Genomic DNA, 23,290 nt, shown 5'->3' on the forward strand with positions numbered 1-23,290 from the left:
ACTAGGGATGGGCATTTCAAGCAAAAATAATATTCGAAAATCGCCTGGAATTATTCGATTATTATTCGAAAATCCCACCCCTCCCCCGCATGCAATATCATACTTAAAGCGTGCGCATGCACACACAAACAGAGGGAGAGGGAGAGAGACCCTTCACGCTTTAAGTATGATATTGATAAACTGTTTAATTCATTGGGGAATATGCTGTCTTAACTCAAGCCATATAATGATTGTAATGTGCTGAAACATATTAATATGTTCATTAATATAAGTGAAAGTAAAATCCGCACGGTCATTCATAACGTTGTGAAGCAGAGTGAGCGCTTTCAATTAATTCCTACGTTGGGCTTCCACATGACTAAACTGAAAATGCTCGCTCTCCGTCAGCGGACACGCACCATGATTGACCGAGGGGATTTTACTTTCACTTTCAAATTAGCGCCAATCCGGGAGCGGTGACAAGTGATGATACCGGTGTTGTTCCTGAACACCGGCAACACCGACTATTGCAGCAATCCTACCTCAAGCCATATTGATTGCTGCCTAAACGCGTTATAACATTGTGAACAGCCTGAATGACGGCACTTGTGTCGTGTGAACATTGATTTTAACGTCTCTGTTATATGCCACGCTAGTCTATGTTCTACTGTTGTCTAAGAGTTGATTGACAGCTTTTTAGGTGCGTTATTGGCCGCGTGCACCACCATCTTTGAATGTGTCACCATTGAAAACATGAGGATTTTTAAAGACGACAATCGCACAACCTATTCGATATTCTATAATTAAATCAACTAATCGAATATTTGAAAATCGTGACACATCCCTACTGGATACGGGAAATTTTATATTACACTGTTGGCTAGCCGCACATTGCGATCTCATTTTTTTACTTGTTAAACCGCAAACCTAAAACCCAAGGGGAGAAATGCCGATGTTCTGACAATTTGTGCTACCCTGTCAGATTTTGCTACCTCCCATTGAAACAGTACGTAGCAAAATCTGACAGCGAAAAATGCTAACGTTACCTATCAGATTGTACTTCCAGCATGATATTAACATGATTTATGGCTTTATTAACATCTACACCTACCCCAACCCTTATAATAATGCAAGTACAGTAGAGGTAACACAACATGATATAGCATTAATTGTTACAACAAGTATAAATCGATAGCGAAAAATGCTAATTATCAGATTGTGCTTTATTAATGTTTACACCTACCCCAACACTAAACCTACCCTTACAATAATGCAAATACAGTAATTTTGTGTCATTTATCATGAAAACAATGATGCAATATTGATGTGCACACATGCAGTGAGCCCGGGTAGGACAATCTGACGGGTAGGTTAGTTAGCTAGCTAACTCAGCACATGATTGCTTGGAAATAATGACGGTTCTTTGTTCATATGCATATATTTGAACATAAAATAAGATTATTAAAAGGCACAAATTTCACTTAACCTGCTGTGGATGAACAAAGCTGTTCCTCAATTTGTGTGTTTCCAATTTGAATGGTCAGCGTATGAGACGGCTGCTGCTTGCGCTGGGACCTATAGGCTTTAGCTTCAATTTTGATCAAATTATTTTCTAATCGGTTGCATATGTAACGTCTGGATGGATCCGTTCAGAGTCAATAAACTTTGGAGTTTTCAGAACGCTTTTAACCTGATGAACTTTGTTTGTTAATCACTAACTCGGCTCCGGACGACTGTGACTTTCGGCAGGTTTGTGGACCTGTGAGGGTAAACAGAAAACTGCAACTTCCTCACTTTGGTGACTTCAAAAGGAGCACCCCCCCCAGAGACTGACCAGATCCACATTCCAACACCCACACACACGGGCACACACACAAAACACACACACAGACGCATACAGAAACACACAAACAAACATTTTTGACTGTATAAGATACAATTATGCCAACATATACCCATCCTGTATTTTGAAGCGTATGCATGTTTCTTAGTGTTTAAATGAGTGTATTTGTGCTAGTGTGCATTTTAATGATAGAATTCTGTCTGTAAACCATAACTTCTTTTATAGGCATTTCTGATGTACCGAGTTTGATCTCTCCGTAAAGCTCCGGACACGAGCTATTCACTGAGATATGTCACACAGCTGACAAATGCATTTTTCTATGTGTTTAATGATACTGTGAAGAACGCACTCCATTTCGAAATCTGATCTGATAGTCATAAATCATGCAGATTAAGTCGTGAGGCCAAACAAAGGGAAAGCTTTCCCGCCAACTTTGCACCCATGTTATTGGCTACCCCACCTCAAGGAGGTGTGTCGGCTTATCTGTCATAAAAGCAAAGACGCACAATTTCTTGTGTGTTCTCTCCCGATTGTCTCACGAGCATCTCGCGCACGTTTTTCCCGGACATCTCCGGTGACCACGCGCTGCCATCGCGCTCAGCTTCGGGACCGCCATCTTCCAGCGAAACTCACTCTCAAGTCCTCAGTTCAAACCTTCCCGCGGAACGGAGGAAGCCAACGAACTGCACCAGTGCTAACCTGAAATTCGACACACACAACCAATGCAAGTATACTGCCGTTTCTCAATCTTAGATGATGAAACTGATTTCCGTGCTGGCTTAGGACTGGTTGTGAGTTTGCTACTTGCCTTCTCTCTTTCCTTCTCTACTTCCACTCTTGTACATAGGTGTGTATATTCTTGTATATATATTTAGACGTATAACCATTCGTAGTTTGCATATATTAAAACGTTATTCACGCTCGATTGTTCTGTTTGTTCTTTCAGCTGAAAACCAGGTCACTTTAATGGTTTTCGATCGCTTTATGCTTTGATGCTATAATAGCAAGTTATTTTCATGGCCAGAGAATAACTCTGTTTATAATCTGTGTGGGACTTAGTTTGCTGGACAAACGAACAGTTTCTCTAAATAATTATTAAACCAGAACTAATCATATATGTAATTGATTATAATTCGTTGTAATTGATTCACAATATATGTTTAATTCCCCGTTGGGTCGATATATGAATCATAATTTATTCATAACCTTATGAATTATTATATTCATATTTCATCCATAAATTGATTAATAACCGCTACATTCGTTACACATATTATGTCGTGGATATATCCCTTGAATGCATACTGCAGACCCTTTTGTCTTGCTCTCTTAGATATTTCACCTGTTCGCCAAAAATGACTAATTATCGCCTTGGAAATGTCTGACACCGGAGCATACATACTGTAATAGACTTGCCAGGCGCGAAAGCTTGACAGGCGTAGCAACAGTAACTAAGGAGGGCGGGGCTTAGAATGTAGAGTGACCGGGAGGGGACATGTTCTGTTCACTTAGTTTTGTCGAGGCCACAACATATAAACTCGTGGGAACGTAATAATATGTTGTGGCCACAATATATTAATTTGTGGGAACATGATAATAAGTTGTGGCCACGAGATCATTTTGTCAAAGTAACGACATCATTATGTCGTGGCCACACGATGTAAAGTCGTGGCCTCAAGATCATATGGTGAGGGAACAATATATTTTTCTCGTGGCCACGACTTCATTATGTTAAGGGAACAAATCTATTTCTCAAGGCCATGAGTTAAATGTGTAAACAACCTGTGCAACCATAGCAACCTGGAATTATCATAAATGGATAAGATTATAGTAATATTTATTTTTTATGTGCAACCATAGGAACATGGAATTATCATAAATGGATAAGATTATATTAATATTTATTTTTAATTAAGAAAAAGCACGGAATTAAGAAATGATTATATTAACACTGCATTTGCTACATTGTATTGTGTATTATTAAATAATAATAATAATAATAATAATAATAATAATAATAAAAGGACAGCCTATGTAAGAACATAAAAAAATATAGTCTAGGCCTACAAGAAAACAATTTTATCCATTCCATCTCACTGACTTTTTAATCCATTCACTGATTGTGTATGTATGTATGTATTCATTTATTTTGCCTAATAAACATAAATAAAATTAAATACAAGCTATATGTTAAATTCCCGTAAATAAACTTACTGTAAAATTCCCGTGTGCCTACAGAAATAAATAAAATCAAAGCTTTTATAGGCTATATACAAATAATAAACAAAATGTTCTTTTAACATAGGTTATAGCCTAATAGTAGGCCAACACATTTTTTGAACTTCATTCGAATGCTGTCACAGGCACAAGGGGCTACAAGTGAAAACAGACACTTATTTAAGCTACTGTAGTCTACAGAAATACATTCATAAAGTCAAAACTTTATTGGCATGATCGGGCATTTACAGTATTTACAGAATACAAACTAAGTAATGGTAGCCTACAGAATGTTAATTAGATAAAAAGATGGCTATGGGAAATGAAGGGGAAAATAAAGCAAATATAGGCAGCAATATGTTCATATGTCAATATCGCACTTTTTCTTAATTAAAAATAAATATTATTATAATCTTATTCATTTCTGATAATTCCATTTAACACGTGGCCATGAGATGTCGTTCCCTCAACATAATAAAGTCGTGGCCATAACAAAAAATATCATGTTCCAATGAATTAATATCTTGTGGCCACGACATATTATCACATTCCCATGAGTTTTTATGTTGTGGCCACGACAAAACTAAGTGAACCGAACAAGTCCCGTCCCGGTCACCATCAGAATGGATTCTGATTGGCTGTCAGGGTTTTATTGTTCAACAGCTGAAAAAAAAATCTTTCTGAAAGTCATCCAAATGGTATTATTTCTCTATATCGTTATTCAGTTGTTAAGTCTGACAATGCTTGACAATGTTGTTAAGATAAATGCTCTATCTCATACCACAAGAAAACAACAAATGGTGCTAATATACACACACAATGTGGTGTAATACTAAAAAAAAATTATAATCATAACCTTTATCTCCATACCAAAATTCCAGATGGCCAGACAATGATTCATCCTTTATAAATCTTTAAAATATTAATATCTGTGACGCTGTGAGCATGGAGACTGTTGTGTAGACTGTAAGTATTTAAAATGTTTAACTTTTTAAAATGATTGATGTTTAATATGAATAAATAGCACTCATAAACAGCCATCGATGGCAATCTCAAGTGAAATGAGTCGAGGCTTAGTCCCGGAAACGGCGTTCCTTACGTCATGACTTAACAAGCGGATAGCTGTTGTGCGGACAGACCTATTCTTATATTTAAAATCATGTTTAGAAATATATCTTTATCGGTATCTTTGTTATCGTTCTTGGTGTTAACAGACCTTAAAGCCGGTTTCATTATTAAACTACGAACAGCTAATACACAAATAAAAAAAAATACAAAAAATGAGTATGAGTAGTTACAATTGTTAACATCTCACCATGTGTGCTGGAATCTGCTCCATCCTGGCTGCTGGAGTTCCAGGTCGTGGGTAGAACTGGTTGATAAAGAGGCTGGGAAAGCGGTACTGCCTCACAAGTTCCATTGTCTGCTCAAAGTCCTCATCCGTCTCACCTGGGAAGCCACAGATGATGTCTGTGGCAATAGTGATGCCTGGAACTCTACAGGAGACAGACACAAGACATTTATCATTTAATGCCATATAAGCATCAAAGGCTATATTCATGGAAAACTCGCAAGTAATACAATTTTAAATAATCACAACAACAATATAATTTAAATTAATTGTATACCATAATTTAACATTATTGTAATATTATATTATATTACAATAATAGCAATACATTTTATAAAATCTTTCAATCTGATATTTGATAAAAATTCTAATAATTTTCCAGGAGAAACCTTTGTAAAGTTTCTTTGTAAGGTCCATTAATGTACTTTCTGAATTAAAATCGATATAATTCCAAGCAGGACATTCCAATAAAATATGATTTACAGTCAAGAAAGATGAAAAAAATAAAATAAATAAATAATCACATAAAGGCAATTTTGCACCTTTCAATAAAAAAAATGCATGGGTACAGAACAAATCTGTCTAATAGCATAACAGTGTAATGATGAAATAAAAACGAGAAATGTTAAATAAAACAACAACAACAAAAAAAAAAAACATTTATCACACAAGTAGCATCATGGGTACAATCTTTACAGCATCATGTCAAACAGGTGTGCAAATTTCCATGAAACAAAAAGCAGTCAATGTAGCAAGTGAATGTGATTGTGTGAGTTCTCACACAGGTCTCAAGAACCTTATTAGCAGCCTCAATAACCATCGACTATTGGCCTCCACTCTGAATAAATTAGGACCTCTGCAAAGAAATTGGTTCACTGATTTCTTTGTGCATGCATTCTCTTATTATTGATCTTTTAACCAACAGGAAACAAAACAACCTGAAAGCTGACTTCTGAGCGAGTTGCTTGGTTGACAGGAAGTCCTATACAGTCTGTACTGGACTCGTTCACATGCATCAAATTTTGGAAAACATGGATGGCATTCATCAGCCAATTAAATGCATGAACAGGAAGAGATTAGATTTTTTTAAGTTTGTGGAAAGTGCTCAAAATATCTAAGTGAGGATCTAAAAAAAAAAAAGGCTGAAGATAAAAACTTGAATGCACAAATTTTCTATTCTTACATGACATCTGAAACCCTCGAGGCATGGTGCTTGATGGCCTGAACATGTCAAGGAAATTACTAAAATTGCTGTGCAGTCAATGAATCAACGAAACAATTTCCTGATATCTGGTAGATCTTCTTTCCCCATGATATTATTAGCCACGCTGCTCCCATAACTCTCACTTCCACACATATATTTATTTCCTCTCTTTAGCTAAGTCCACCATAACGCACATTCTTAGTCACGTTAGGCTTCTCCTTAAGGCAGATAACCCCCGACCTATTGATATACTGTGTCTCTAGCATTGGCCTTCATTAATATTTACGAGGACCTGTAGGCAATAATGTGTCTCGCCCTTTCTAAAGGAGGAGTCACTGATGGGCATGGTGGAAAGGGTTCAGGTGTTAGCTGGGCACGCTAGAAGGAATTCTGTTCCTTTTATTTTCCTTCCATTTCTCTTTTGCCTCAGCAAGCCTTTCCAAGTGCAAGGCTTCAGTGCTAAAGGAAATTCACAAAGAACCCATCAGGAGGTGGTTTATGGAAATAAATTAATGCCAAATGTTTTTGAAATAAAAAGCTTGTTGAATTGCTCTAAATGAAAAAAAATATGCATTACATTAGCTGTACTTGCATTTAGATGCACTGTATTTTTAAGGCTTGCATTTTTATGGGATGAAATTCAACACAGTCGTATATTTAAGCTGTGAATATTTCAATTAAAAATATTTCACACACATTTTCATTATTAAAAATTAAATAATTCATATTCACATTTCAAATTTCACTTCCAAGATATTTATTCTGTTTAAAAATACAACCTATAAAATTCGACTAGAAATTTTCAGTCCATTTTATTTCACTTTACAAATTCGCTTCCACAAATTCAGTGGCTCAAATTCGGCAGAAAATTCAACATTTCACATCCGGGAACTGCAGGAAGAGCAGTAGAGTGCCGATGCATCATCTCTATCTGCTGTTAGTCTTCTTCACCAGCAGGTGTCGCTAGCGGCTGTTTAGGAAGACCAAAGCAACGCTAGTAAGTCATCATTCATTCATAAAAACGGATTTACAGAAATGGAGCAAGTGGTAAGTGAATGTGTGATGATTATCAGGGCCAGTATAAATGCAGAAAAGCTGATAAAGACACAAAAGCTGCATTTATGTTTAATTCAGTGTATTTACGCTTACTTTCCCTGTGTAGCTACAGCTTTCTCTCCAGTGAACAAGATAACGTTATTGCCCGATGCTGGTGTACAGATCAAACGTTAAATCTGAGATATACATATATTTCTCTCTGTTGATAAGTTTCCTTAAATTTATATCGCAGCGCGGTGTTGTAATAATAGGGTTTCCCTCATCCGTCATAGGATTCCCCTGCCATCAGGACATATAAAACTCTTAACACAGCTTAATGGACTCGTACAGTGATATAAAAGACCAAACTCGCACCTCATTTGTGATGTAGGTTAGACTATATAGGCTCCAAGAAAGCAGATACTGGCATTAAGTTGATTTGACGCTGAACGTTTGATTATGATATTCGAAAATTTAGGGACCGTCTCTAAAGTTACGACATTCTGTATTCACGTTTCTACCTTCTACCAAAATCTTGTAGACACACATGCACATATACATATTCAAACACACCTCACTCAAAGCACATGCATATATACTATTTCTTTTTTTTTTTTACATGTTCATCACACCATTTTTTTTACTTTGTTCATTTTTTATTTTACCTGATCATAGATTATCCTGCTTATACAAATTTTAAATAAAATTTAGAAATAAAATTAACAAAGTAGAACTAATTGTGTGATGAATGTGTAAAAAAAAGAAAAAGTATATGTGCATGTACTTTGAGTTGAGTGTGTTTGAATGTGTGTGTGTGTGTGTGTGTGTGTGTGTGTGTGTGTGTGTGTGTGTGTGTGTGTGTGTGTGTGTGTGTGTGTGTGAGAGAGAGAGAGAGAGAGAGAGAGAGAGAGAGAGAGAGAGAGAGAGAGAGAGAGAGAGAGAGAGAGAGAAGGGTGCATCACTCTTCGACCTGGCACCTATAGATGAACACTTCACAGGTAGTTTTGGTGATTGTAAATCATTCTCATCAAATGCTATTGAGCTTTAAATTATGGCATTTTTTTGTATGATCCAATACAGTAGTGAAATACATAGCAATCTTTACATATTACTTGACAGTTTATTTGGAAACACTTTACAGTAAGGTTCATAATGTATTAACTAATGTGAACTATCCATGAGCAACACATTTGTTGTTGTATTTGTTCATCTTTGTTAACGTTAATAAAAATACAGCAGTTCATTGTTCATGTTACTTCACTATGCATTAACTAAAGTTGACAAATACAACTCTTGATTTTAATAATGTATTAGTAAATGCTGGAATTAACATTAACAAAGATTAGTAAGTGCTGTAGAAGTGCAGTTCATTGTTCGTTCATATCAACTATTTAATATAAAGTGTTACCTTTTATTTTAATAAACATCAATAATCTAAAAGGTTTGCATTATACCTGACACCTAGATAAACACTTTAGAGTTGGTTTTGTGACTAAGTCATTCTCTTTAAATGCTATTGAAGGTAGAAACGTGAATACAGAATGTCGTAACTTTAGAGACGGTCCCTAAATTTGCGAATATTATAATCAAACGTTCAGCGTCAAATCAACTTAATGCCAGTATCTGCTTTCTTGGAGCCTATATAGTCTAACCTACATCACAAATGAGGTGCGAGTTTGGTCTTTTATATCACTGTACGAGTCCATTAAGCTGTGTTAAGAGTTTTATTTGTCCTGATGGCAGGGGAATCCTATGACGGATGAGGGAAACCCTATTATTACAACACCGCGCTGCGATATAAATTTAAGGAAACTTATCAACAGAGAGAAATATATGTATATCTCAGATTTAACGTTTGATCTGTACACCAGCATCGGGCAATAACGTTATCTTGTTCACTGGAGAGAAAGCTGTAGCTACACAGGGAAAGTAAGCGTAAATACACTGAATTAAACATAAATGCAGCTTTTGTGTCTTTATCAGCTTTTCTGCATTTATACTGGCCCTGATAATCATCACACATTCACTTACCACTTGCTCCATTTATGTAAATCCGTTTTTATGAATGAATGATGACTTACTAGCGTTGCTTTGGTCTTCCTAAACAGCCGCTAGCGGCACCTGCTGGTGAAGAAGACTAACAGCAGATAGAGATGATGCATCGGCACTCTACTGCTCTTCCTGCAGTTCCCGGATGTGAAATGTTGAATTTTCTTGCCGAATTTGAGCCACTGAATTTGTGGAAGCGAATTTGTAAAGCGAAATAAAATGGACTGAAAATTGCTAGTCGAATTTTATAGGTTGTATTTTTAAACAGAATGAATATTTTGGAAGTGAAATCTAAAAGGTGAATATGAATTATTGAATTTTTAATAATGAAAATGTGTGTGAAATATTTTTAATTGAAATATTCATAGCCTAAATATACGACCATGTTGAATTTCAGCCCATAAAAATGCAAGCCTTAAAAATACAGTGCATCTAAATGCAAGTACAGCTAATGTAATGCATATTTTTTTTCAAATAGTGCAATTCAACAAGCTTTTTATTTCAAAAACATTTGGCATTATTTTACTTCCATAGTGGTTTTAATTTCCTACTCAAGCTCTGCTATTAGCAACAACAAACAGCCAAGAAACTACTAAACCCACTTACTGTGAAACACATAATGTGAACAGAAACACTTACTTTGAAAGTGAAAAAAACAAAACAATTCCATACCATCATAAAACATAATGCATAGAGAAATGGCACTGACAAGGTTATTTTAATCTGGACAGAAAAAATAAAAAATAAATAATAATAATAATAACTACATTATTTTTGGCTGGACACTCCTGATATGAGACCATTCATTTGGTTCTGATCAAATGTTCCTTGATGCACTACTGGAACAAGTGCACAGAGCCCGTCCTTATAAAATAAACCTGTTAGCTCAGGACATAATTGACCTGAAAATCTCAGGATGACACAGGCAAGTTAGTAGTGCATTAGAGGAACCAGAGGCATCACAACTCCTCATCTTCCAAATTCAAAAAGCCTTGATAGCTCATCAGTGAGCAGTGAGACAACCATGCACTAGAGAGCCAGAGCAACAGACTAGTTTCCTCTAAATCCATTATGTTTCCCAGCTCTTCAGCCTCTCCATCCTTCTGTGGAGAAAAAAAAAAAAAAAAAAAAAAAAAACAGACTAAAGAAAAGAAGAAAGCAAATGACAGAATTGGATTCTCTCTAAAGCGAGCAGACTCGTTCTGCATCTACCGTCCCACAATAGTTGCCCTGTGTGTGCTGGCAGATGGAGGCCCTTTGATGCTTTGTTGGCTTGTTGAACAAGATTGTGCTCCATTCCATTTTTGGGCTTATTAGAAAGCATCACTCCCAGGGTCATGGTCACAACTGATGACAGAGACCCGTCCCTCGCATGGGCTCTGTGTAGTTGGGTATAGCCCAGCAAACACCCCAGATCTGAACTGCAAAACACTGACATGAAAAGCAGAGGTCTTGACCTGGAGGAGATCCAGAAAAGCTAATGTTGCAAAGCAGTTAATGAGATGCATTGAAGGAATATAAATAGCAGCCGCCGCAGGAACAGCTTCCAGAATGACAGTCCTAGAAGCTTGAATAGTACATGTTGGCAACAAACATGGCCTTGTTTGTTAATCAGCCACCCAATCAGAAAGGCACACACCAACAAGCAACCCCTGATTGTTTGGCCATTTGATGTGAACTGTGGTGCCAAAAGAATGTGGACATTTAATTGGAAACAAAACAGAGAGACTAGTTTTTTTTTAATAGTATGTGAGCATTAACAAGTTTCTAATGCTGCCTTCATGTACTATCAGAATTATCATAAATACAAGCTTCCTATGTAAAATTTGCATATGAGCGCCCTCAAGTCGTGTTTACCACTGGGAAGTTCGAAAATAATTTTGATACCCAAATTCCTGAGATGGGCATACCATAAACACAGTGGTTGGGAGAATTACTTTTGAGACAGGTATGATTTATAAGTTTTTTCCCCACCCACAACAGCTAGATTGTCTTGCCTTGTGATTAATGTAGTGCATATTTACATATGAATATTCATTTGAAGCATATACTGTATGTTTCATAACAGTGAAAATAGCTTGATATCGATAGTGAAAATTGACTGATATTACATAATCATCAGCAAGTGGAGTATCTCAATAGCATCGTGAATGTTTATAGTTGTCAGTGCATGGGACACCAAATATAATTTGTTTTAATAAGTTTTCCCAATAAATAGGCAAGTATAAACCAGGTGTCCTCCATGACTCCTGCTCATTCCAACAACATAGCACTTGAATGCAACAGGCTCATAAATCAAGCTGGGAATTATCAAATTTCCGATAACACGTGAAGGCAACATAAATGTCCAAAGGCCACACAAAACAACTAAGTACACAAATAATGGCACATTTCTCAGGAAGCAGAAATGCCACAGAGCAACCCCAGTTCCAGCTGAATAAAATTAAAAGAAAAAGGAGACCTGAGACTCACTCCAGCTCTGCTTCAGAATGGACAGTAATGAGAACTTCATGAAGCTTGGAGAGGTCCCACTGTGTGTTTTGGGGTCAAAGTTTGGTGGATAGGTAAAACTGCTTCCTCTGCATCTGTCAGCCTATCAATCTTTCATGCCAGAACCTTTTGGCACCTGTTACTGATTGGCACAAAACTGGAAGAAGCAACATGCCGATCTCATCCTCATGGCTGGAGAGCTCATTCAAGTTAGCTGCAATCAGACCTAACAAAGGATGACCTGCCCACGTCACTCTTGACAAAGTGACATATCAAGTAATTCATATTTTGCATGCAGCAACTAAGGAATGCTTATAAAATATGAAAACAATAAATACAATCAGCCAGGATTATCCTGATGAGGGCATTTAATATAGTTCAGTCTTCACTTTTTAAATTATACATATTCAAAATCTTTGGAAGGAAAATGTCCTTTTTTTCTAGTATAGTGTAAGGCATTTGAGTGTTTGGGCAGAGACCTTGGATAAATCCAGATATTTGTGTTGTCTTACGGTCAAACATGTAACATGCTCAGAAAATCCATAAGAGCTTCATGTTAGATTGAGCCAAGACATGGGAACTGGACTTGAGCAGAGCTGTAACTTGATATGCCTGTTGGATTCATTGAATTAATCCATTCCATTGAACAGAAAAGACATAAGAGATCCTTCCAGTAAGTTCCCTTCAGGTAATGTGTAATGAGACCAGGCTCATCTAAGAGCATACAATAGAATTCCACATTCAAACACACACTACATGTTCCAGCTCATGCCGCTTTTCACCACATTATTCTTAGCTGCACTTAAAATCACTACAGAACGTTTCCCAGCGGGGCTTAAATCCATTTAATTAAAACCTACTGGATATCGTCAAACTTTGAATTAGATTGGCAAGTGTGGGGATTGAAAGGCTTATGAGAAGAATTCACTCTCTGTAGTGAATTATTCTAATTTCTTTGTTTGTGGAGGCTCTGAAGGTGTGGGGTGGCGTAATACCCTTCTATCAACGTGAGGCTGCTTTCAGAGGTGTGTATTTACACAACAGATATACGAGAGTGCTCAGGATAAAATGAAGGTGCAAACAAAGGGACAACTCGGCTAAAATAAAAGGAGCAGGGATAAAAGGAGACATGGCAATCTGCGAAGGTAAACATTTATTCATTCATCCAGTATAGGAGGACCCCACTACCCATCTATGGGCTGCCAGCATCCTGCGTCTCTGCCCAGCTAGAGATGAGAGGGCCAAGCTGAAGTGGAAACGTGGAGCCCACCGGCACTGTTGTGGGTGGAGTAGGAAGCGTGCAGCAGTAAACAAACTTCATGTTAAACCGTAAGCCTTTTGAAAAGCCTTTTCTGTGAAATGTGGCATTCACAGAAATTAAACCATTTTGGTCTCTTGTAAATGGAGTGATTAAGTAAGTTTGAGGTGTAGTGAGAGCACATATAGATTCTTTGGTTAGTGCATCTCATTTATTATTTGAATGAAGGTTCTCTACATTATGCTAGCTGATTCCTGAACAATGTTCTACCACATCAACACTAATCAGACAAAAATGGAGGAGATCGAACAGATTTTAACTATTGCCAGTCAACAGCTCAAATGAACACCAACACCAGTTTCTGTCATATTCCCCTTTTTGAGGGGGAAAAAATCTCCTACACTATTAAGCTGAAAAACTGCATGGAGTAAATTATTCTGCTAATAGCATGCATATTCATTCATAAAGTAAGGTCTGAGAAATTGAGGATTTCTTTTGTCTGTCTATTCCATGTACAAACTACAGTACACGGTTTTTGATCTGACAGAGAAACAACAGAATTATACTAAATATTCAGATCATTCACAAAGTTTATAAGATACACAGATATGACACATCACCTGGATAAAACAGGTCAGCGTTTACCTTTAAGTATAGATGTTTTGTATTTGAACATCTCCCTGCTGAAGGACTTTAGTTAAAATCAGAATTCAGCTCACTGCATATCCATGATCATGAACATTAGATGAAATACTGAACATATAGTACATCATTATCAGAGACTGAACGAGAGCTTCCATTGCAGCTGATGTGTAGGTATGATGTTTTGATAGATTATGAATAATCTCTTTCTGCTGTGTAATAACTAATTAAAGGCATGGAAATTTCTAACTTAAGTACATTTTTCAGTGTTGATAGTAGAGCAGCTGATTCGAAAAAATAGTAGCTTTTCCAACCAGCCAATTCATAATTCCTAAATGACATGGGAATCAGATGGTATAGATGGGATATCAATCGAATTGTATACAACTTTTTGGTCTGACTTAGGCCCGCTAATGTTGGATATGATAAATTTTTCAGTTACTCAAGGTTCATTTCACTCATCTATTAATATAGCTATTATTTCTCTCCTCTTAAAGAAAGACAAAGATCTGACTTCCTGTTCCAGCTATCAGCCACTTTCTCTGTGCTGGCCAGGTGTTTAGAGATATTTATGAGTAGGTTAGTTAATTATGACATTCTCAAATCAAGCTGACTACCTTACAGTGTTGCAGATTACATGAATGTCTGTCTTTCCCAAATTTTAGACTGTATGCTCAAGCCTTTACCCTCCGCCCTTTATCAGTCTGGTTTAATCCTGATGCTTCTGTGTCATGGAGAGCAACTGAGGAATAGTCTATCCCACTGAACTGAAGCATCTTGTTTTTTCAGGGGCTCCACTGAGGCAGGGTAAATCAAACCCTTATCTAGTACAACTGTTTGGGCCAAGGATCTTAATGAGGATGTGCATGTTTTATTTCCGGATAAGGTATGTGGGATGCTTAAGCTGTCTTCAAAGAACCCCGGTCACCAAATGATACACTGGAAATTACTATATAGGGTTTACTTGACTCCTATGAAACATTTCAATACGAATCTATCCTCCTCTCTGTAATCTCTGTTTTCAAGGACCCCTAGGCACATACTTGCACTTCTTTCGGGATTGTCCCTCTCTCTTACCTTTTTGGACCCAGATCTCACAGGACTTATATCTGTTGGGCACTGATATATGTTTGACTCAACTGATTCAACTTTCAAAATTATTTATTTGCATTAGCTCAGAACAGGTGCATCTATAGGCTCGTTAGCATGTAAGCTTAGCACACCAACAAAACAACAATTTATAAGATTAAAACCACGTTTTTGCTCCAAACTTACAGGTCGAGTGTTTTAAATAACCTTCTGTGATGTGATGTGGCTTTGGATCAAAAATCAGACAAAAAATATATAATTTTATGCTATTCTGCACAATGACAAAAGCTATCTTGATTAGCATTACATTATAAATATAACAGTAAATTTGAGCTAATTTAAACAAAGAAGCTTCAGTGCGTCGGCTCACTCACGCAGGTTAACAGGTTAAATGCAAGTCAAAAGGAAGAACGTGAATGATTTTAATTTAATTTTGTGGATCAACTTGATCAAGCTGAGGATTGTGAATGGTAAGTTTTTTATTCTTAAGTCCTTTATTCTAATTGCGATAGACTAGTGTCTGTGAATATTAAACCGCAAAAATACTGTTTAACTATGAATCCTGCATGTTCTGTGTGTCTCTGTGTGAATGAATGGGGCAGACACGTGGTTTTGTTTAGGCTACTACACACAACTTATATCAGTAAACATGACTTGTTGGCTTTTCCCCAAACTATACTGCTATACTGAGATGAAATCGACTGAAATACACACTAAATACTGAAATAAAATGTGTTAGCAACGTATTAAACTGCACAAAAACATTTATAAACTCTATAATATAACAAATATAATACATTAAATTACAAGGTTTTAGAATTAATTTTAAAATTCATTTTATATATATATATATATATATATATATATATATATATATAGATATATATATATATATATATATATATATATATATATATATATATTATAGTTTTATAATTAATACCAAAAATATTAACATTAATACATTAGTTTATATGATCCTGTTATCAGCATGCTCACAGTTGTTTTTTTAATTTTATCTCACATATTTCAGATTCATCATGGCCAGATATTGGCCCACGTTAGACTGCATGAATATGATGGTGAGATCACTGACTGGAAGCAGGAAAGTTTTTTTTTTTTTTCTTTTTTTTCTCTCCAGTGCATAGAATCATCAAACACCTTGGAATGCCAGGTAAGTGATGTTCACTATATGTTTGAACATTTATTTCCAAGTATAACAGTGTACTCAAAATGTGCCCTTGACTCTCATTTATATTGTTAACTATATTCTAAATAAACTAGAAAATAAACTACTCTGTCCTCACATTCTTCTTGCATACCTGACTGAGGCTCACGTGGCTCATTATGTGGGTCATTGCCTCATCAGGTGTGAATCACAGCATTATTCAGGATTATTCAGGCCTCCACACATACTGTCTTTCTAAACAAAAAGTGTCTTACAAAATTTAAATCAACATTTTTTGTGATTGTTGCGGGCTAAAATGCTAAATTTTGCGGCACGTTTTCTTAAAAAATGCGATGGAATATGCGGGATATTTTTGCAATTTTATGCGATTTTATGCTTCCGCTGCTGCTTTAACCATCCTTGGCGGTGGCAAAGTGAAAGTAGTTTTCCAGCGTCAACACGCATTGCATGGAGTGCAAAATATTTTGCCCCCACAGTCATGTAACACACCGGGAAACTGCTTCGCGCGGTCTTTTGCGCTTATTTTTATTGGTAAATGAGAATGATTTGTGTGCTTCATCATGGTTTCATGGTTTGCAGATGATGTTCACGTCGCGTAATTACGTCACTTCACAAGGTTCCCATGGCAATAGGGGGAAAATAATGGCGCTTTACAAGTGTGGAAGTAAACAACATTTTTCAACTTTCTGCTAAGATATATGTGACTTTTTTGCAACGAAAATGCAGGGATTATGAAATCATGCTAGCCCCGCATATATTTTGCTTGCTGGAATCGTCAATTTATGCTGCGAAAGTGCGGTGTATTTGAAAAAATGCGACCCCCGCATAAATATGCGGACTTTGGCTGATTATGCATCAAATCAGGCGATCGCATAATCACGTTTTTCTGGAGGGACTGTTTTATGTGAATGCGTAGACAGGATGATTTTCACATCACTTTGTAGCAAAAAATTCTAGGCTTCTACATTCAGTACCCAGAAGTCTTGCAGACACACAAGAGTAGTATTTGTTTTTTGGCTTTATTTCAGTTATTTAATTTTTTTTTTTTGGTTTTCAGCCAAGTGCATCCTGAATTTTCAATTTTCACTTACAATTTTGACTACCTTAGAAGGTGGTTACCTTATGCTGCCACCTTTCAGAATAGCATTCACATGCACAATCTCTTAAAATGCTGTTAAAATGTGAGGAAGGCAGATCACTAGGTTTTGGGACAGTGCATACTATTTAGGAAAAGAGGGAACAGGCCAGATTCAAAACCTAAATGAAAATGTATGTTAGGCTTCAAACTGAATCTTTTAAAAATAGATCTGCACTAAAGTCAGAAATCAATCTGCATCAACTTAATTAAAATCACTTAGTCCTGCGAAACACCAACATAATACATTCAAATGTAATCACACAGATATGATACAAAGTAATGTGACAGGAACATACACACATGATTCATTCTCCATTAATGACTGCTGCCTTTAGAATATGTGGATTGAAGGGAAAAGTTTTGTGAGGTAACTGGCATTAAACATTAAAGATTGCTGAACAATTGTGAGAAAATGCTGAAAACTGTGAAATTGACACTAAAATGCCTCCAGTAGATGAGCTACGAGCACGTGGCAGATAGGTTTATTTGATGTTTATTTGAACTTCAACTCCAATCCACACAATTCCACCATTTAGACTAAATTTAAAAGAAGGTCCTCTGTGTAAATGCTACTTTAATGTTAAAAACACAAACAATCTGCCTCTCATTACAAGGAGAAGTCAAATTTAGTGCCATTTTGGTCCCCAAGTAAGTTTTGCTGATTTCAAACCATTGAGTTAATATTAACCTGAACATATGAACGTAAACTAAACATGTCTGTTCCAATGATGGTGATAGCTCAAACACTAGTGAGCTGACGGGTGCTGTCGTCTGAGAGAAACTCCAGACATAAATGACTGGAAAACATACTGTGTGTGTGTGGATGTGCGCGCACATGTGTGTGTTCTAGTTAACTGTAATGAAGTGTTTCATTCACCAACTTGCATAGAGTTTGTTTTAAAATATTGACCTTAAAGTGTCAATGTTGACAGATCACTACAGTATGTTTGGGACAAAGCTCTAGTGTTTTATTGTGTACTTGAAAAGACCCAAGAGGTTGATCCCACTCCAATCCAGATGTGAAAAATCATACAGATTCATATACATATATTCTTTATCTCTCTCTATTAATTGATGTGCTGCTATTTGCACTCAAGCACAAACACACCACCATCACCAGCTAAATAAGAGCTCCAAACATGTGGACTTCAGGGACACAATAGCAGTCAAACACTGGGACGTACAGCAGCTGGCCTGTTCTGAAACTTATATTTAAACAGATGTGTTTAAATTACACCTCTCTATGTCCGTCAGCAACGTGTGTGGACTGTGAATGCAGTCAGAGATAAGGATAGATGGATCTTCAGATAGATGGTGCTTCAGGAGACTGTATCTGGGAGTGAGAAAGGTCAGTTCAGAAAACACATGGATCGTCTACTGCAGAGACTGACCACAAAAACCCTCTCGACCTGTCCTGACTCCTGCTCTCATTCTCTAGCTCCACTCGTCTCTGTGTTGGGATACAACCAGACAAATCTCTGTATCACACTGTGTCACACACACACACTCCTAAACATCTCTCTCTCTTATACATTACTCTGGTGATGCTAGAAAGTCCAATTCAAGTCCAATTCATCACAAATTAATTCAAGTTCATTAAGATGATATTAAAGATAAATGCAAGATAAATGCTAGATAAATACTGCCCTGATGGCATCTGGTGGCCCTGTATAAACTGTATAATCACACTCTTAAACACTTATAAACTTGTTAGTAGCTTGTAATGTAGCCATTTTAAAGGGGCAGCTGGACTGTGGCTTCCTCTAAGGGTGTACTCACACTAGGCACGGTTGCCTTGAACCGAGCCCGAGCGTGATTGTTTGCCGTCCTAATGATGACAGTAATGCACACAATAGTAGTAGCTCTTCCAAGCGGGCCAGGGCCGGCTAAACGACCCGCGCCATGGCACGAAACGGAGCGATCACACTTGTCAAACGAACTGGGCTTTTAGGGTCAAACACACTCTGGCACGGTTCAGAGCACCTAATGTAAGTACACCCTAAATGATGAGCAAAATTAAGCTTTCTGAAGCAGCACAGGTCTCTGCGGGTCACACAGGTACAGGCTGCATGAACAACATCAGGAGAGACGTCTGCGCGAGCGTGTGGTTTGTTCACCCCTCACAGGGTGGGCAGGCTTTCTAATTAAAGGAACATATTGAGCTGTCTCTGCGCATTACCTGCTGGCCTCATGCACACCAGTGGCACTGAGCTCTCATGGCCTTTCACTCTCACAGTCTCTTCTGTGGTTTCACTCAACACTTGTTTTAAACTTATGGAAAGTGACCTTTGCTGTTTTTCACACACTTCTTAGAATGCATGCGTGCCATGTTTGTTCTTTATTTTTAAACGCCTCTCCAGTGGTCCAGGGTCACGTTCTCAAGTCTCAAAAAAGTGAAAATCGTCATCCTGTCAAGAGAAGCATCTTCTTAAAGCCTGCTTGAGAGCACACGGTTTTTATCAGGCCTGAAATTCACAGCGACTGGGTTTCATGCTTACACTTACAGCTGAAGCAGCAGTAAACTCCCCCAAAAGGGCGGGATCAAAGTGTCTGAGTTAGGTGAAGAAAACTAAGGTATCCAGGCCAGGGAGCCATAATTAAAGAATAATAGACGCAGAATAGTCGACAGGCAGCCAAGCAAAAAAAAAATAAATAAATGACTCACTTGACACGTGCTCTTCTACATTGGGCTTAGGCTCTTTTTCCTCTCATTCACAGGTGCTGGATTAATGGATTATTTTTTTTTATTTTTATTTTTTTCTTTCTGCCTTAAGGCATCTTCCAAGCTTCCCCTCAAGACCTGATGTCCTGTGAGAGCAGCAATATGAGTGTTGAACATTATAGACATGTTAAGTACACACATATGGGTTCCTTTCTTATAAGAATTGTACTGCGGTGTATTTCAGCTTTCAAAGTCCAGAAGAAACAGTGGTCTAAAGCTCATAGAATTCCACTGTAAGTATATTCAGATCATAAAGCCTCCTCCAGTGCACAGGGAGCAGGAAGAACAAACATGAGAAGAGTAGTGACACGGCAAGGTCACTATCATGTCAGCAGTGGACTTTCTTTTTCATGAGCATGCAGTGCACTGGAAACAAATCTACAAGGAGTTTTTCTTATTTTAAAATATCTAAAAAATCATTGAACCAAGATAAACGTAATTGTGGGGCAATGCTGCATAAGGTAAAGCTGTCAAGTGAAGTCAGCTTTATTTATATAGCAGTTTATACAATGCTACAATGTAGATAAACAGGAAAATAATGATTCAATGATATAAACATAATTCAATTCTGCTGTAAAGCAGGTCTAAAAATACAGCAGTGTACAATCATTATTTAGTGGTGAATCAGTTTGGTTCAATAACTGTGTAAAGTTCACCAATTATGGAATGAGTCTATTAATGTGTTCAATGGTATATTTTCCAGAAAGACTGTGCAAAGGACAGACTCATGATTGTGTGTGCACATAGCAGTGAGTTAATAATAATAATAGTAATAATAATAATAATAATATAGCTGCAAGCAGCAACTACGGGGCCAAGCAAAATAGGCACAACAAGCCAGCCAACACGGCTGGGAGCATCAGACCAACTGCAACAGTGAGCAATTAAAGACCTATTAAGATCATTTTAGGCAAAAGAGCTGAATAATGATATACACAGTCAATCAATCAATATATAGGTGACAATGATACTTGCTAAGGATTTGACTTCCATGAAAATAAGTCAACCAGATCTTAAGTTATAAGCATATGAAAAAAAACAAATGGTTGGTTTGAAACTTTTCAGGCTCCTTCAAGGCCTTGTGCTGATGACCCATACCGAGTTTGGTAATGCTACGCTAATGCGTTCATAAAATACAGCATTTTAAAACAAAATTCAAAATGGCAGATGGACAAAATGGCCGACATGGGAAAATTGGATATCATTCGACTCGGCATGAATCTAACAAGACCAACTTTATGTCTCTATCTACTTTATGTATGAATCAATCTGACGCAATAAGCAAAAATAGCCATTTTTGTATCTCCAGACTAGTAGGTGGCGTTGTGACGAAACTCAGCATGTAGGCTCTGGTCTTGCTTGGGATGATATGTATGACGTTTGGTCTGAATATGATAAAGCATTGCAGAGATACAGCCATGAGTCCAAATTGGGTGCTCTGCGTTAAATTAATTTGCGTATAATTTGAGAATGGTTTGAATTATCAAAAAGCTTTTGATAACATTTTGCCACAATAGATTGAAGATGATCTGATTAGATTTTCATGAAAATCAAATGAAGCGTCTAGGACGAGTTCGAAAAAAGCAGGTTTTTCGCAAAATTAAACATGGCGGATAAACCATATGTCGAAACCTAGCATGTTTGGTATTGTTGGACTCAGCACATGCCCCACATGGGACTTGAACCCACAATCTCTGAATCAGGTGCCTATCAATCATCTTGTTGTGCCACCGGGCAGGGACATGTTCACCACCCGCCAAAGTACAGTAGTTCAAATGAGAATTTACTCAAAATTAAGATTTTTTATAAAAATTCACTGCATGTTATATTTAATAATTTCAGTTTATTTCATTCTCAGAAAGATTCAGTGTCTAGAACAGAAGCAACTTTTACAAAATAACCATTTAACATTAAGCTAACTAGCATAAGGACACAAACACAGGCAGGGTCAACTTTGGAGAGATATTTCCCAGGAACGATAAGAGAAAATCAAAAAACTGTTCAGTCATTTCTGTGCGGCTCGGTCAAAAAAGATTATCTGAGCCGATTTTGAACAAAATTGGACAACATTTGTAGGAGGAATAGCGAAAAACTGTTTTTCATTTACTTCAATATGGTAGACAGGTACATTTAATGAATTGACATTAGCCAGGGAACAAAATGACACCGAAAATACAAATTTTGGACAATGTTTTCAAAAGTTATAAGCGTTTTTTGCAAAAATCCTTATATCTCTGAAACAATAGATGGTGCTGTGTTCAAACTTCTCAGGTACCTTCAGGACATGCCAATGATGATACCTACCAAATTTTGTGCTGATATGTCAAATTCTTTAAAAAAAATATTGCAACTCATGACAAAATTCAAAATGCCGGAAAATGACAGGTAGTTCGTCTGATCCTGGCAAAATCGGCATGACTCAATGAATCCATGGATATCAAGGTCATGATTTTCTGACAAACTGTTCAGATGTTATGAGCAAAAATATCTATATGAAGCCGTTGTATGTAGGTGGCGCTGTTCAAAAATTTGTCAAGTACCCTCAGATCATGGTTTGATGAAGATGAGTTCGATTGCTCAAAGTTTGACCGAGATACAGCCTCTGAAGTGATTTTGGGGCAACCTCAAGTTTGTGACATCATAACTTTTTAACAAAGATCTGAAGAATAAAAAAATCTGTTCAGTCATGTCTGTGTGCCTTGGTCTAAAGATCATCTCATTAAATTTTGGACAAAGTTGGACAAAATTTTGAGGAGTAGCAGCAAAAAAACAGAATACTGTACTTTTCAAAATGGCTGCTACTGTAATGGGCAGGGTCTTAATGTTGAATGTGATCAGCATTGAGATGAATCGGGTGTACTAAATTTAATTTTTTCTAGAACAAACGGTTCAAAAGTTATAACCTTTAGAAAAGTGCATTTTTGAACTGGTGGTGGCACTATCGAGTTGGTCCTAGAGACTCCAAAATTGGACCAATTACTATCTGTACAATTGTGCCAAATGTATTCATTTTCTCATGTTCTGTTGATAGGGCTGCCATAGACTCTTATTCGGGAGGAATAACAATAAGAAGAAATCTAACAA

At 37.0% G+C, this 23,290-nt stretch overlaps 1 protein-coding gene across 1 annotated transcript in view; it reads right to left on the bottom strand.

Moving 5' to 3' along the window:
- Positions 1-23,290, bottom strand: part of cdkal1 (CDK5 regulatory subunit associated protein 1-like 1) — a 472,612-nt gene that overhangs the window by 69,076 nt on the left and 380,246 nt on the right. The window contains exon 11 of the mRNA XM_067400691.1: positions 5,355-5,535. Within this exon, the coding sequence (XP_067256792.1) occupies positions 5,355-5,535 (181 nt within the window). The remainder of the gene's footprint in view (positions 1-5,354; positions 5,536-23,290) is intronic.

This window comes from Chanodichthys erythropterus, chromosome 2, assembly GCF_024489055.1.
Source record: "Chanodichthys erythropterus isolate Z2021 chromosome 2, ASM2448905v1, whole genome shotgun sequence".
NCBI lineage: Eukaryota > Metazoa > Chordata > Actinopteri > Cypriniformes > Xenocyprididae > Chanodichthys > Chanodichthys erythropterus.